The 17,872-nt window shown below is 40.8% G+C and overlaps 1 protein-coding gene across 5 annotated transcripts in view; it reads right to left on the bottom strand.

Annotated features, from left to right (window-relative positions):
* Positions 1 to 17,872, bottom strand: part of JAK1 (Janus kinase 1) — a 135,534-nt gene that overhangs the window by 43,026 nt on the left and 74,636 nt on the right. For all 5 annotated transcript variants that reach the window (XM_055585583.1, XM_055585581.1, XM_055585584.1 and 2 more), the window contains 3 exons: positions 12,647 to 12,729; positions 6,602 to 6,800; positions 2,524 to 2,647 (listed from right to left, as the gene is read on the bottom strand). In XM_055585583.1, coding sequence (XP_055441558.1) covers positions 2,524 to 2,647; positions 6,602 to 6,800; positions 12,647 to 12,652 — 329 coding nt within the window. In that variant the 5' untranslated portion in view covers positions 12,653 to 12,729. The remainder of the gene's footprint in view (positions 1 to 2,523; positions 2,648 to 6,601; positions 6,801 to 12,646; positions 12,730 to 17,872) is intronic.

The raw sequence follows: 17,872 nt of genomic DNA, 5'->3' as shown, positions 1-17,872 counted from the left end.
GATCATCAGACAGATAGACCCATCAATGAGAGATATGCCTTCCTTGTAAGTTTTTGAGAAAATTATACTACAGATGATTACATAATCTAAGCTTATGTACAGATATTATATACAACAAACTCTCTTTAGGTTTCTATAGAATCTGACTAATGGATAGTGAAATTCATTTAGATTTTCTTAAAAGGAATAAAGAATATGTTTGTCTTATATTAAGCTAAATCATAAAACAATAGCTAAAAAATTATCTGAAAGCAGAAAACTATAATTAAAATACAAAAATACTGCCCCAAATAGAGCTGGGATTCCACTGAAATAGTCACCAACATTTATTTTCATATTACACCTTCTTTAGTGGGGAGATGATGAGGTTTCAAAATTATATAGTTTGTTGTAATGCAAATGTTTTAGCTTAGGGTGGGATCTTTCCAAGTTCAAAGAGTTTGTGGTAACAAGGCAATATCCTGTTGAAGCGCAATGTGAGGTACAAAGTCAAGCTGCCGAAAATGAGGCAGCCATGAACTTCCTGGCAGCTAACGGGAACGTGTGTGTGTATCCAACTCTGTGAGACCTCATGGTCTGTTGCCCACAAGATTCCTCTGTCCATGGGATGCTCCAGGCATGAATACTGGAGCGGGTTGCCATTTCATTCTCCAGGGAATCTTCTCAACCCAGGGATCAAACTTGGGTCTCCTACATTGCCTGCACTGGCGATGGGGTTTGGGGTGTGTCTTTACCACTAGCACCACCTGGGAATTCCCAACAGAAATGGGGCGCTGTGAAAGACAGCTTTTCATCATGAGGCATTCACATGACCAACCAAGAGGATTCTAGTGCTAACAAGACGAGTCATTATGTATGTAACTTTGAGTTCACTTGTCTTTTTTGGACATCAGTTTCCCCCTAAAAAACAGGAAGAGCTGAATCAGGCAAACTCAAGTCCCTTCCAAGTCCCATATTCTATCATTCTAGAAGCTGAGTCTAAAAACCTAGAGGGAAAGAACTAGAACTGAGTGACAAGCCTCCTTCCCAGACTCCGAGCTACAAATACATGCTTCAATGTTGGGTTGCAGAGCCAACCCCCAGGACACAGAAACAAGATTACACTCTGAAAAATAAATCCAAATTTAGCCCGAAGGCTCAGCTGGGTGGGACGAACATTTCCCTAAACCTGGGGCATGAAATCTCTCATGACACACACCTCTCAAGGTCAGACCGAGGGTGAGTGAGGAGGGAGGAGAAAAGTCAGCCCAGGATGCTTATCAAAGAACGTACATCTGGTTCAGCTTCCGCTGAGAAAAACACCCAGCCACTGCAGAATGGTAATAACTCTACTGACCCCTCAGTGGAAATAGCAGTAAAGGGACTGTGGAGAGCCTCTGAGATCCCCAGGCTGTTCTACATGACCCTGCATTCCAGTAGCACCTGAGCCAACTCACTGACTTAATCCCCTCTAGGTATGTTAAGATTCTTTTCCTAAAGGATTCACCCTATTTATCAGCTTCTCTGCTAAATACATTGTGAACCTGTGGTTAACTGGTGGTAAGTGAACAGTTGCTAAGTTGTGTCTGATTCTTGTGACCCCATGGACTACAGCCCTCCAGGTTCCTCTGTCCATGGGATTCTCCAAGCAAGCATACTGGAGTGGGTTGCCATTTCCTTCTCCAGACAATCTTCCCAACCCAGGAATCGAACTCCTGCATTGCAGGCAGATTCTTTACCAACTGAGCTAAAGGGAAGCTTGTGGTTAACTAGTATCTCATAAACATACTTACAATTCAACATACAGATCAAACATGCTTATAAACTCAAGAGATTATAGTGATGAAGTACTGACTATGCCACCTTAGGAGACTATGTGACACTTAACAAAGTCTACAATATGGGAGGAAAGATAAAATATTCACTAGAAGAAAAATTATAGCCCCACTAGACCAAAGTCCTCAGGCAGTGGGTTGAAACACCCACCTCTTTAGAACAAGACCAAGCCAGGATTTCTAGGTTTCCACTTTAGCAGTGCTTCTCAAGCTCTCTAGTAAGAAACATCTTATTATACAATGAGCTAATACATACGGATTATATATTAAGAAACATTTTATTATACCATGACCTAGAACATACAGATTAATCTCAAACTACAGATCTAAAAACAATATTCTTAGGTTATGTATATATGCTGATATTATCTATTCTCATCCATCTCTCTCTCTAAAAAAAATTCTGGTCATAACTCTCTAAATTAAACTCATAACCATAATCCGCTGAATGAAAAACTCTACTGTAAGGTACTAATTCTATTCAAAATACCCTGTGCTTTTTAATGATTTCTTTTCTAAAATGCAGCAGAGGAAGGTGATCAAACTCATCTTGAATTGTTTTCCAAATACTGAAGAAGTCCTTTCTCACAGCAAGCATATACAAAACTTACAGATCACAAAAATGACTACAGTGCCTCCTGGTAAGCGACTCAGCCTCCGGGCTAACCGCCGGGCGCCACTGCACACGGGGGCCGGGCAGGCACCGTACCTCATCCGGTAGTGCAGCCGGAGCAACGTTTTGTCGTCCACGGTGATGGTGCGATTCGGAGCATACCAGAGCTTGGTGTTCTCGTCATACAGGGCAAAGAGGTTGTGACACAGAGGAGAGATACCTGGGGAAAAGTAAAGAATGGATCAGAAAATTAAAGACAGATAGATCTGGCCATCTTTTTCCAAAGTACCACATATGCAAAGACCAGCAATTCTCTCATTCAAAAAGAATCCAGGTCATATTTGCATCCTCTTAGAGCTAAATACAACTTGAACCACGCACAATCAGGCAGTTCTAAACATAATAATAAAAAATTGTGGCTCCCCAGGAATATGGACTATAGTGCCTGGCAAACCAGGTAAAAAACCATTTAAAAATAAAAATCTAATAATATTTCTCATTACAGTGTCTGTGGCAGTCTTACCAAATTCTGCTTCAAAGAAAAAAAGGCCATCTGAGAGAGTCCCAGACTCCACCTGTTTTTCAGCTTGCTAATCACAGTGAGAAGCACTCTTAGAATTTGAGAAATCCTTGATCTATCTCCTACAAAGTGTTTAAGCAGTTCTAACATACTCTGATTACACATTAAACATGCAAATACGTTCCTGGCAGTAGCGTGTGAAATGTGTGTTGGAATAAATAACCAAAGTGATTAAAATCTATTACCATTAATGGTAAATACACTTGTAAAGTACTTTGTATAGTTACTGAAGTATTTTTTACTAGTAGCCAACTAGCAAGAGCATAACTGTTGACCACAGGTGACCTTGCCTCCCTACAAGTGCTCCCTTGCCTCCCTATTCAACTAACCACCTCCTTTGATATAAGGATGTTAGAAGAGATTAGGGAGATGATGAAGCCAGGAAAGTACCTTTCCACTCAACTTCTGAGCCCATGATTAAAATTACACACACCTGTAATCTAAAAGTGTGGGAGAAGGTAGGAGAATGATTACAAATAATCAATTATTGTTGATATTTTCATGTGTGGTCAGGCCTCAAACAAAGATACAATGAACTTGTATGGCAAACAAAAAAAAGGAGGGCGGGGGGGGACATGAGGTAGCTGGCACTTGATTCCCAACGCAGATGCGTGGAGAGAGATGGACACTGACGGGGGCCCCCACGGACCCTGCCCAGCTAGGCAGGGACTCTCTCCTATGCATACACTAAGTAGTTACAGGTTTCTTGGCTTCTTCATGCTTCTGCTGAATACCTCAACTTCTGTTTCTCAAGTTATTTGGGAGTTATTTCTTCAGAGTTACACTACTCCATGTAGCAGAGAAGATGGAGCTAAACTTCAAAGAGCATTTTCCATTGGAAACTATGCTAAATGGCTTTTGGATCCAGTATTACTAGGACTATATTTCAGGTAAACAACGGATTTTCATTCATAAACTGGCTTCTGTGGACTGGTCTGGAAACCTAGCTTTTCTTTATAGATATCCATATTTGAATATGAAACACGTATTTGAAGCATAATTTATCTGTAATCAAATAGATAAGTCTACAATTCTATCCCAGGTCTGATCCAGACAATATCACTACTTAAAAAAAGAAAATCAAAGATACCTACATAGTACCAACATTTACTGAGGACTTAGTATCAGGCATCAGGCTAGCATACTCTACATCTACTACCTTTTAATTCTCCTAATACCTCTTGTGGTTAAGTATTATTTCTGCCATTTTACAAAGAAACTCTGAGATTTAGTCTGATTCAAGGTTGTTCAACTAGTAAAATGCAAGACTGGCATTCAAACCCAGATAGAGCTACCGAGGGAGGTAAAATCATGAGAGATAAAAGAACAAAAATCTATCCTATCTATATTGGTAAAACGGAGACGGCAATGGCACCCCACTCCAGTACTCTTGCCTAGAAAATCCCATGGACGGAGGAGCCTGGAAGGCTGCAGTCCATGCAGTCCAGTCGCTGAGGGTCGGACACGACTGAGCGACTTCACTTTCACTTTTCACTTTCATGCATTGGAGAAGGAAATGGCAACCCACTCCAGTGTTCTTGCCTGGAGAATCCCAGGGACGAGGGAGCTTGGTGGGCTGCCGTCTATGGGGTTGCATAGAGTTGGACACAACTAAAGCGACTTAGCGGCAGCAGCATATTGGTTAAAAAATGAGAATACTGCCCCCAAAACATCATGTACCATAATAATAATAAAAGCTACAAGAATCTGTGGTATTTCATATTCATATATTAATTTCTGCAACAATCCCCTGAATTGGTTACAAAAGCTAATAATCATCCTCTACAGCTGCTAAGTCACCTCAGTTGTGTCCGACTCTGTGCAATCCCATAGACGGCAGCCCACCAGGTTCCCCCGTCCCTGGGATTCTCCAGGCAAGAACACTGGAGTGGGCTGCCATTTCCTTCTCCAATGCATGAAAGTGAAAAGTGAAAGTGAAGTCGCTCAGTCGTGTCCGACTCTTAGCGACCCCATGGACTGCAGCCCACCAGGCTCCTCCGTCCATGGGATTTTCCAGGCAAGAGTACTGGAGTGGGGTGCCATCGCCTTCTCCGCATCCTCTACAGACTGGGCTTAAAAACTGATGCCCCAAACTGACCCTGAGCTCAGAGTAACAGGATATAGGGGCTGAGTCTGTCTTCAGATTCACAGGCTCTCCCTCTTACCTCTTGTAACAGCAATTCCTCAACTTCTCACTAACTACAGCCTGACAATTCTGCACAAACGATCCTTGCTAACAAACTAAGGTTTATAGCTACTATGTTAATGGCAAGACACTTGGCTAAGAGAATAAACACCATAAACCAAATCTTAAGAGAAAGGGGAAAAAATGTTTTTAAAAATGTCTTAGAACCACCAATTTACATCTAGTTGTTTGGCTATTAATAATTACAAATACTTTTAAAGCTGCTGTCACACCAACCTCTCCCTTTTTATTTGAACTCTGGTATTTAAAGAATTTTAAGCAGAAAGACAGATCAGAAAGAAAATGGGTTTTCTAGACAAACCTAACTCGGGGCTGGCTCTGAGACAAGATAGCTTATTCTGGCAACAGCCATACAATCCCCCCACTACCCCCATTGTAATAATCCTCAGAGTTGCTCTGAGGAATAAAGATGATGTAAGTAAAGCAATGGATCAGGCTACCTGCCATCATAGCTAGTGAATCTACCATGATGAAATGAGTTGATTTTTTAAAAACAGCTTTACTGAAATTTGCATACCAAAAAGTTCACCCATTTTAAGTGTATAATTCAATGAACTTTCATATATTTACAAAGCTGTACAACCATCACCAAGCTCCAAGTGGATTAGACCTTTCAGTTTCTATCAATTAACTTTACCTGTCATTTAAAAGCAGGTAGGCAAAAACTGCCAATGACCCCAAGTTTAAATAATGAAAAGGGCTTTATTTTGTTAGTTTGGCTTCCCACCTTCTGAGGGCAATGGGCTAACTTTAGTAAGACAAGCCTCACTTTAAAAAAAAAAAAAAAAAAAAAAAAAAAAAATATATATATATATATATATATATATATATATATATATATATAAAAGGATTGTGTTGTTCACCGCTTCACTGTCCTTCCTTTTCACAACTTGGCAAGCTGACCAAGCCACAAAGTGACACTTAACTTCTCACTTCAATTTAGCATCACGATACTGCTGGGGCAGGGAGGTGGGTGTCAGGCACAAAAGAGGCAGGCCATGGCAGCGCATAAGGACAGATCACATTTTTCAGAAGTTTTAAATTATTAACATACTGAGGGATGGTACTTATTGAGCTTGTAACTTTGTGCTTTATTCATTTAGTGCTGACATTATTCCAATTTCATAGATACAGGGGAAATTAGAAAACTAAGCATCATTTTCTCAGACCCCATTAGTGACAGAGAAGGAATAAGTCACGTTGCAGTGAAGACAGTAAAAAGTGAAATTCTCAGAATTAAATTCACCGGCCTAAGGTTGAATGTCAGTCAGTGATTGAGGCTGGGCAGAACAGCTGAGCCCCAGAGCCCACCCCTCTTTCCCCCCAGTGGAGCTGCCAGGGGCAGAGACCAGGCCCTGCTAGGGCCCTGGGCAGCTGCTGGTACTCACAGCACTCCTGCGCCGCCCGGATGCACAGCTCCTCCGCCGTGTACTCTCCACCGCCCAGCCGGAGAGGCTCCCTATCCGACAGGTAGAAGAGCACCTCCACCCCCGGCTCAGGGGCCTCCAGATTCATCTCCGCCTTCTTGGAGCTCCTCATTTTAGCACAGAAAGCCATGGCACTGCAGTCCTCTTTTATATTTAGATACTGGAGTGGAAGGAAAATGAGATTACATGGTCATTCTAGGTGCTAAAAGTTGGTCAAAGAGTGTTTTGAAGGGAAGCAAGTAGAAAGATATGGTATTAGATAAGGACCTCCCTCCTGCTCCTTCCCTCCCTGAAAATCAAATGCATGGGAGCTTACAGCAGGAGCAACCATGGAAGGTAATCAATTATGCACTCTAATGAATAAATTATTGTAATACCATATTCTCAAAAATCAGAGTGATTTAGACATGACCTAAATTTATATTCTCTATTTCCACATAAGTTACAGCTGAAAAATGTGTCTCATTCTGGAACCACTGATGTTAATGTTACTAATATTCCTGCTACCACTAGACCTACTGGCACAAATTATACTGCCTTTTAATTTTATGTCTATCTCCCAGTAAATGACAAGCTCAGTGAGGGCATTAACTATCCTTACTTATCTTCATGCCTCTAGAATCTACCTCGGGGGTGGCTCTGAGACAGTACACACAAAAGGACTACGGACTCGTGTTCATAAACTACATGGACAGGTCATGAGAATTAATGAGTGCAGCCAGGCCCCTTCACCCCACAGACGGGGAGGTCAATGGGCTGCACTCTGTGGCACCAGAATGTGAGCGAGAAGCCTTGCTTTCAAAGGTCAGAACCCACGGGTGAGAAGTTTGCAAATAAGTTACTCACCTGAGGCCCCTTAGTGGGGACAGAAACTAGAATCAAAGAGCCAACCTCAGCAACTTAACCTTGGATGCAGAGAGAAAAGAGGGGGAAACTAGAGAAAGCCTTATGTGTTCTTTCTCCCCCTCACCCCAACACCAAAGGCCTCAAACTAACTTCTCTGACCCCAGGTTCCTACTTTCCTCCTGCCTACCAAGCCAACCTTCACTTTGCCACCAAAGCACACATCAGACCCTCTAAAGACTCCCCATTAATCTAGAGACCAACTCTAAGCTCCTATAGGGGCCTTCCCTCACCTGGCCAGCTAGTTTCACAGGACTCATCTCACATCACCCTCAGTCTCTTACTTCAGGCTTGAAATCCACAAAGCTGCCATCTTCCTATTACCTACCCCCTAGTCCACCCACCACCAATGTAATTTTTCTCATTTTCCTGCCTTTGCTCAGGCTGATCCTCCACCAGGAGTACCTTCGCACCTTATCCCTTTCATGGCAAACTTCAATTTTCTTTAGAACTCAGCTTGGATATTACCTCCTGCAGGAAGCCTCCACTGAACCTCCATCCCACCTCCCCATCTCCTGAGTTAGATGCTCTCTCTCAAACTCACCACACTGCACTGAGCACACTGAATTACTAACCTCTTATTCAAATGTCTGTCTCTCTCTCACTTCCACATGCTATGAGGTCCTTAAGGACAAGGTCCATGTCGCCCATCTCTGTATCACCAGTGCCTAGTACAGAGCTTGCAGAATGGCCCAAAACAAGTTACAGAAAGAGGGCCACTGGCAATTCTTTTCATCAAATTTCTGTGCTTAGTCTATTAGCTGCCCTGGTGAAGAGATACTTACAGGAAGGACACAAACCAGGTACTCCTCAATGCCACAAACTAAGAGGCATTTGGTTTTACTTGTTTAATCACCAAAGTAAATCTGAAGATCAAATTTTTTCAAAGACCAGGCAGAAAGATAAGCTCATACTCATCTTAAGGTTCAGATCAACTATCAAACAAGAAAGTTTTAAAACCCAGCACTGGGCTTCCAACTCTACCCTCCAATGAAAAATAAGAGATGAAAAAACAGTAGCTCAAGGCTGCTTCATAACATAAAAAAAACCTTTCTCTTTAAGATTCTGAACAAACAAAGCAGGGGAAGCATTCAAAGATGGTGTTATACCCTTTTACTGTAAAAATATAATCAGGCAATTCATAATTATATATGTAGAAGATGTGGGACCATCTGAAATAGAAAAAGAAAATATAATGTCCCACAAGAGAGGGCTCGGTAAACAAAATTAAGAGTATCAACACAAAGGAATACTATGAGGCTGTTCAGTTCAGGTCAGTTCAGTCACTCAGTTGTGTCTGACTCTTTCAACCCCATGGACTGCAGCATGCCAGGCCTCTCTGTTCATCACCAACTCACGGAATTTACTCAAACTCATGTCCATTGAGTCGGTGATGCCATCCAACCATCTCATCCTTTGTCGTCCCCTTCCCCTCCTGCCCTCAATCTTTCCCAGCATCAGGGTCGTTTCAAATGAGTCAGCTCTTCACATCAGGTGGCCCAAGTATTGCAGTTTCAGCTTCAACATCAGTCCTTCCAATGAATATTCAGGACTGATCTCCCTTAGGATGGACTGGTTGAATCTCCTTGCAGTCCAAGGGACCCTCAAGAGTCTTCTCCAATACCACAGTTCAAAAGCATCAATTCTTCGGTGCTCAGCTTTCTTTATAGTCCAACTCTCACATCCATATATGACCACTAGAAAAACCATAGCCTTAACTAGGTGGACCTTTGTTGGCAAAGTAATGTCTCTGCTTTTAATATGCTGTCTAGGTTGATCATAACTTTCCTCCCAAGGAGTTAAGCGTTAATTTCATGGCTGCAGTCACCATCTGCAGTGATTTTGGAGCCCAAAAAAATAAAGTCAGCCACTGTTTATCCACCTACTTGCCATGAAGTGATGGGACCAGATGCCATGCTCTTCCTTTTCTGAATGTTGAGCTTTAGGCCAACTTTTCACTCTCCTCTTTCACTTTCATCAAGAGGCTCTTTAGTTCCCCCTTCACTTTCTGCCATAAGGGTGGTGTCATTTGCATATCTGAGGTTATTGATATTTCTCCCGGCAATCTTGATTCCAGCTTGTGCTTCATCCAGCCCTGTGTTTCTCATGATGTACTCTGCATTTAAGTTAAATAAGCAGGGTGACAATATACAGCCTTGGCCTACTCCTTTTCCTATTTGGAACCAGTCTGTTGTTCCATGTCCAGTTCTAACTGTTGCTTCCTGACCTGCATATAGGTTTATCAAGAGCAGGTCAGGTGGTCTGGTATTCCCATCACTTTCAGAATTTTCCACATTTTATTGTGATCCACACAGTCAAAGGCTTTGGCATAGTCAATAAAGCAGAAATAGATGTTTTTCTGGAACTCTCTTGCTTTTTCCATGATCCAGCGGATGTTGGCAATTTGACCTCTGGTTCCTCTGCCTTTTCTAAAACCAGCTTGAACATCTGGAAGTTCATGGTTCATGTATTGCTGAAGCCGGGCTTGGAGAATTTTGAGCATTACTTTACTAGCGTGTGAAATGAGTGCAATTGTGCGGTAGTTTGAGCATTCTTTGGCATTGCCTTTCTTTGGAATTGGAATGAAAACTGAACTTTTCCAGTCCTGTGGCCACTGCTGAGTTTTCCAAATTTGCTGACATATCGAGTACAGCACTTTCACAGCATCATCTTTTAGGATTTGAAATAACTCAACTGGAATTCCATCACCTCCACTAGCTTTGTTCGTAGTGATGCTTCCTAAGGTTCACTTGACTTCACATTCCACGATGTCTGGCTCTAGGGGAGTGATCACACAATCGTGATTAACTGAGTCGTGAAGATCTTTTTTTGTACAGTTCTTCTGTGTTTTCTTGCCACCTCTTCTTAATATCTCTGCTTCTGTTAGGTCCATGCCATTTCTGTCTTTTATTAAGCCCATCTTTGCATGAAATGTTCCCTTGGTATCTCTAATTTTCTTGAACAGATCTCTAGTCTTTCCCATTCTATTGTTTTCCTCTATTTCTTTCAACTGATCACTGAGAAAGGCTTTCTTATTTCTCCTTACTATTCTTTGGAACTCTGCATTCAAATGGGTATATCTTTCCTTTTCTCCTTTGCTTTTTGCTTCTCTTCTTTTCACAGCTATCTGCAAGGCCTCCTCAGACAGCTGTTTTGCTTTTTTGCATTTTTTTCTCTTGGGGATGGTCTTGCTGCCTGTTTCCTCGTCTCCCTGTCTCTTACAATGTCACAAAACTCATTCCATAGTTCATCAGGCACTCTATCAGATCTAGTCCCTTAAATCTATTTCTCGCTTCCACTGTATAATCGTAAAGGATATGACTTAGGTCATACCTGAATGGTCTATGGTTTTCCCTACTTTCTTCCATTTAAGTCTGAATTTGGCAATCAGGAGTTCATGATCTGAGCCACAGTCAGCTCCCGGTCTTGTTTTTGCTGACTGTATAGAACTTCTCCATCTTTGGCTGCAAAGAATATAATCAATCTGATTTCAATGATGACCATCTGGTGATGTCCACGTGCAGAGTCTTCTCTTGTGTTGCTGGAAGAGGGTATTTGCTATGACCCGTGTGTTCTCTTGGCAAAACTCTGTTAGCCTTTGCCCTGATTCATTCTGTACTCCAAGGCCAAATTTGCCTGTTACTCTAGGTGTTTCTTGACTTCCTACTTTTGCATTCCAGTCCCCTATAATGAAAAGGACATCTTTTTTTGAATGTTAATTCTAGAAGGTCTTGTAGGTCTTCATAGAACTGTTCAACTTCAGCTTCTTCAGCATTACTGGTTGGGGCATAGACTTGGATTACTGTGATATTGAATGGTTTGCCTTGGAAACGAACAGAGATCATTCTGTTGTTTTTGAGATTGCATCCAAGTACTGCATTTCAGACTCTCTTGTTGACTATGATGGCTACTCCATTTCTTCTAAGGGATTCTTGCCCACAGTAGTAGATATAATGGTCATCTGAGTTAAAGTCACCCATTCCAGTCCATTTTAGCTTGCTGATTCCTAAAATGTTGACGTTCACTCTTGCCATCTCCTGTTTGACCACTTCCAATTTGCCTAGATTCATGGACCTAACATTCCAGGTTTTATGCAATATTGCTCTTTACAGCATTGGACCTTGCTTCCATCACCAGTCATATCCAGAACTGGGTGTTGTTTTTGCTTTGGCTCCATCTCTTCATTCTTTCTGGAGTTGCTTCTCCACTGATCTCCAGTAGCATATTGGGCACTTACCGACCTGTGGAGTTCACCTTTCAGTGTCCTATCTTTTTGTCTTTTCATACTGTTCATGGGGTTCTCAAGGCAAGAATACTGAAGTGGTCTGCCGTTCCCTTCTCCAGTGGACCACATTTTATCAGAGCTCTCCACCATGACCTTGGGTGTCTTGGATGGCCCTATATGGCACGGCTCATAGTTTCATTAAGTTAGACAAGGCTGTGGTCCATGTGATTAGATGGGTTAGTTTTCTGTGATTGTGGTTTTCATTCTGTCTGCCCTCTGATTGAGAAGGATAAGAGGCTTATGGAAGCTACCTGATGGGAGAGACTGAGGGGGGAACTGGATCTTGTTCTGATGGGCAGGGCCATGCTCAGTAAATCTTTAATCCAATTTTCTGTTGATGGGTGGAGCTGTGTTCCCTTCCTGCTATTTCCCTGGGGTCAAACTATGGTGGAGGTAATGAAGATAATGGTGACCTCCCTCAAAAGAAGCTGTTAAGGTGATATAAACCTATCTGAACCAATGGCTGAAAGATGTCTGTGACACACTGCAAAATGAAAAAAGCATAGTATGTACATTATGACCCTTCTGGTACTGCATATGTACAATCTGGAAAACAGACAACAAATTGCTAACAGTGGTGAACATCTAGGAGGAATTATGAGGCAAGTTTGACTTTATACTTCCCATTCTCCTGTAGTTAAAAAAAAAATCTCTAAAGTAGCACATGCAACATTTGGAATGAAGAGAAATTAAAATAACAATATAGAAAAATAAATGGCTATAGTAAGGTAGTACTACAAGTTTAAGATCAGTTTCATTATTCTTTATAGAGACTACTTTCTGTTTTGTCTTTCTTTTAAATATGCAAATGTACATACCTGCATTTATCCGGCTGTCCAATGTCCCCTAAAATGTAGACTGGATTTTCTTCTCTACTTTCCAAAACCCATTCAGAGCTGAGCTAAAAACAAAGATAAATAAATAAATCAGCTGCAGACGTAACTGCATCAGAAAATAAGAGGACACTTTCACAAAGGAAGCAGCCTAAACCAAAAGCAGGCAGGAAAAAGCATTTCAGAGGAACAAGCTGGGGGAGGGAAAACATTGATGAGGACACAGAGGATAGAGAGGCATCTTAGGGCATAAAAATCAAACAAGACATTATTTTCACTGCTTCAAGAAAGAAGCCAGGGACTTTTGCTTCGTGGCACAGAGTGCCCTTCCATGTGAATGGGACCATGTACCTTTTCTGTCACCAACCTCTCTCTCCCCTGAGGCTGTGAACAACAGTTTAGGATACCCAAAGACATGAACTTTTATTTCCCATTTCCACTTCCTTTAGAATTACCCTCCTCCCAATCCAGTTTACCCATGGCTTCATTTTAATGGTGAAACAGTAGATGGTATGGTGATAGGAGGAGGGCCTGAGAACAAATCTGACCAATGATGCTTTCAATTCACGAAATATTTTTTGAGTCATTTTTATTTGAAAACAGGCAGCAAATAAAGGCCCTCCCAACTTCCCAACCTCACCTCAAAGCCTTAATCATACTAAACAAGAATACCATCTTGGTTCTGTAGAATTAAAGTGCCTGGTCCCATTCTTACCACTAACCACCAAAACCACCACCACACACAGCTCTGTATTGTTTTAACAACTTTCCTTTGTGCTTCTCACAAACTCTTTTTAAGAGTAAGACTAAACTATTTTTCAAGTAAGGAGCAACCACTCTTAATGATTTGAAATGGCTGCCAAATTAATAAAGATTATTGTCTCAGTTTTCTGTTGGCCATTCCACACATTTTAGCAGAATCTAGCTTTAGGAAGAGTGCTGTCCCATGCATTACATGGCAGAAGTGGAGGGGTGCCTGGGGAAAGGGAGATGAGTTACCTCTGAAGCTGCAAGGCCAGCATTCACACAGGACCTTACAGTCGAGGTGGGAGACAGCACAAATGAACACGCAAAAGCAACCTAAAATCAGAACAGGGGGTGTGGCATGATGTCACCTTTATGACCATTGCTAATTCGGTGACTGATACTGGACAGGGCTTCTCTGAGAAGGCTTGGTGCAGTGTGTGTGCAGGCTCCATCGCTCTGTTGTGTCTTTGCAACCCCATGGACTCTTTGTGATCCCATGGACTGCAGCTTGCCAGGCTCCTCTGTCCATGAAAATTTTCAGGCAAGAACACTGGAGTGGGTTGCCATGTCCTACTCCAGGGGATTTTCCCGACCCAGAGTTCACATTCAAGTCTCTTGTGTCTCCTGAATTGGCAGGTAGACTCTTTACCACTGTACCACCTGGGAAGCCCTCTTTCTGCAGTGTATAAGGCAAAACCAATGACAAGAGGCCAGGCAGAGGATACCATACAACTTTTGATGTGATGACTTTGACTTGGCTATTTTGTCATGAACAATTTTTTAAAAATTCAAACAACAAAACACTATACTTTCAGCTTCAAAATTTTATATAACCAATTGACTTAACTAGATAAATAGATACCCTGCCCTGCACCAAAAGAGAAACCTGAAATGAGCTACATGCTAATACCCCGCTTTGGCTCAGAAGCAGGGATTCAAGTCCCATATTTAGGAGACTCATTCAACAATTATTTTTGAGCACTTCTTCATGCCAGAAGCTGAGCTACATCAAAGAGGGTGCAATGAAGAAGAGCAATATGGTCACTGCTCATGTGGACCTTACAGTCCATAGGACTAACAGAATCAAACAAAGATGCACAAAAAGACGTAATTATAAAGAACTTAAAATGCTATGAAGGAAAAGAGCATATAATGATGAATGTGATCCAGTATGGAACTTAAGAGGGAAGTAACACTGAGCTGAGATGGAAGAGCTATCATGCAAAGTCGGGAGACACCAGTTTGGGTAAAGGTAGAGCATGTGCAAAGACCCTATAGAGGGAAGGAGCCAGTCTGTCTCCCCAGCTGCATAAATAGAAAAAACCCTCCAAAATGCCTTTTGTGTGTGAGTAAAGAACAGCACTAACCCATTCATACCTGCTCACAGCAGAGCATGTCTCAGGCCTTGCTACCTGTTTCTTGTAGCATGCTCCCAAAGATGAACAGAAATCAACAAGACAGGCTCCATGCTTTAAAGCAATAAGAAGCTGGCCCCAAATCAGAAAATGGACACACACTCAGAACCTTTTAGAGCAGGAAGGGACCTGAAGTTCCACCAGGCACAGGCTCTTTCAGAAGGGCTAACATGTAAATCTTTTTAAAACTCACAAAGCATTTTAATATGCACCATCTGGTCACATGTTATTTGAACATGGGAATCATGAGGTTGCTCTGGGCCTCATAGAAGATTGAGGATCAGACTAAATCACCAAGATTCTATCAAAACCTATCATCAGAAAGGGTTTCATTTTTCCCTTATTCTTTCTCTACTACAAGCAACACTATATTGAAATCACATTGTACCTATTTTCAAGCTGATCTTCAGTATTAACTGGACAGGATAACAAAATGGTATCGATTCGTGATGTTTAGCCTAGAGTTTAAACTCTTGAGAAATCAAGATCAGCAACAGAATTTCTTGACAATAAGTATTTACTATGCTATTTTTATAGGCTGATTCAGTAAGAACAAAAGATAAAAACTTAAAACACACCCATATAGCACTTAAAAGGCACGCTAAGCACTTAAACCTAAGACTGGTGACCCATATGAAATGACGACTCATTTAGAATGACAAGTGTCTTGGTGCTACAGCATTTGACCAATGGCTTCATTCAACTAACATTCCCTTCCAAATAAACTAACCAATGTGCTCTAGCTACTTAACTCTTAGAACAAGCAAGAAAAGAGCAAGATCAATTATAAATACTTTAGATAATTCCAAGAAATCAATTCAAGTTTCTTGCTACAAGATACAAAAAGTAAATCTTTAATGCTAGAAAAACTGACCAGTAGGAATCACTCAATACCCTTTAAAAATAACATGATCCACTGGATTCCATTCCCAACTCAAATGAATACAAAGACGCTCAGAAAATAGGAAGGATAAAAGTGAGTAAACAAAAGCTCTTTGATGATATCAGTGAATTCTTCCACCCTAATCTACCTACAAATTTTAAAAAATTTGAAAGAAAACGCCTTTCTTCCAATGATAAAGGATTACTTTAGTGGTTCAATCTTGCAGATGCTACTGCACATGAAAAAAAAACAGGGAACTTTTGTAAATTCTCAATTTCTGTTTTTTTAACAAAAGACTTTTGCAAGAGACATAAATATCTAATACTTTGTGAATGAGGAGAAAGTAACAGAAACAAAACTCGATTCTGTGAGTCTAAACAGGACTAGCTACAATAAGTGGGATAGTACAACTATTTTTTAAGAAGCAAAATTCCAAAAATCAGTGTCTGAAGATACAGAAAGTCTGTTAAATTTTCAAGGACATCTTTTGAACTACAAGTATCTATTAGAGAACATAAAACTAAATTTTGAACAGTGGAGATGATAGACATGAAGACAGATCATATTAATATTCATAAATATGATGGTAAGAATATGACTGCCTTGGGCCAAAGGCCATGGCCAGGTTCATATGATAAATAGATTGGATGGTGGTTAAAATCGATGACAAATATATATGTATAACTGAATCACTCTGCTGTACAACTGAATCACACTCTTAATCAAATATACTCCAGTATGAAATTTTTTTAAACAATTTTTAAAGAAAGGCTTGTCATTAAACAACGAATAAATGAAAGTAAAATATAAATTTTTTAAAAAAATCAATGACACGACTTAAAATATTTTTATTTTTACTAGAGAAACCAACACAACTACAGTGAGTTACTTTATGGATGCCTTAAAGTAATCAAAGCTTTTGATTTCTGAAGTAGAAAATACAAATAAAATGTTGATGAATTAAGATATAAATCCAGAAAAATTGAAAAGGAAAATTTACAATTTAGAAAATGTCCTGAAATTAGCTGCTTAATAAATTAAGAAATGTTAAAACTGAAGATCTTAAACGTTAACTATCTCAGCAGGCACCAGGATTAAGGCTGGTAGGGAAGCCTGATGCGACAGTATAGGCTCCAAGAGGGCAGGGGCTTTTGTCACTTTTGTTCTATGCTTTATAGTATTAGGTAATCAAGAAGAAGTTAAATGGTTAAACGAAAGATGAACGTAACAAAGCAAGCAACATTACCCAATGGAAATATCACTGTAATTCAGGGTGTGGTTTTATTGCCTCTATATGCATCTAGCAAGTGGACCTTGAGAAGTCATTTTAATCTGACCCATCCATGAACCTGAGAAGAAGCATCTTGTCCGACAGATCAGAAAGATCTTTCAAAAAAATTTTCCTGAAGCTCCTACAATGCCTTTGTCAAGTGAGGCTACAGAAAGATGTTAGTGCTAAAGAGATACAATGCAGGCTTTAAGGCAGAGGACTGAAGTGGGCTGTCAAGTTGCTTAGAAGAACAAAGAATAAATAAATACAGATTCTGAGCAAAAGCCTGGTCACAAACCAAAGCCCCATTTCATAAGCCTCAGATGACACAGATGAGCAGTTAAAAGTCTGAGCTGGAGTCCTAAGGACCCCAGTTTGAATCCTGCCTTCCCCACTGACTAGCTATTATAATCTTAGGCAAGTTACTTAACATCTCAAACCTCAGTGTTCTCAGCTGTAATTGGAAGGATAAAAAACAAAAGAGCATTTATCTCCTAAAGCTGTTAAGAGTTAACTTAGTTAATGCATATAAAGCACCTAACACAGAGTGCAGCAGGCAGTAAGCATTCCTACTTTGCTTGCAATTTCTGTTAAACTGATTACAGCTCGATGAATGCAGTTCCAGTCAAGGAGAGGGAACTCCAGTACATACCAAGCATCTGCAACATCTCATGCATGAAGCAGGCGTGTGTACTTCATTCTCATAAAAAGCACAAGTTTTAGGCCAATCAGTGGAGGTGTCAGATGTCAAACATGTGACCAATGCCAAAGACCCAGTTCTTTCCACAGGGCATAGAAACTGCTTTTAAGCGCCCTCCCATCACCAACACTACTGTCTCCTCTGGCTTCTTAGCACTTTCCATAGTCTAACATTCATCTAGGAGACTGATCTCACT

Source organism: Bubalus kerabau, chromosome 6, assembly GCF_029407905.1.
Source record: "Bubalus kerabau isolate K-KA32 ecotype Philippines breed swamp buffalo chromosome 6, PCC_UOA_SB_1v2, whole genome shotgun sequence".
NCBI lineage: Eukaryota > Metazoa > Chordata > Mammalia > Artiodactyla > Bovidae > Bubalus > Bubalus kerabau.
This window is presented reverse-complemented; position numbering and strand designations above follow the sequence as displayed.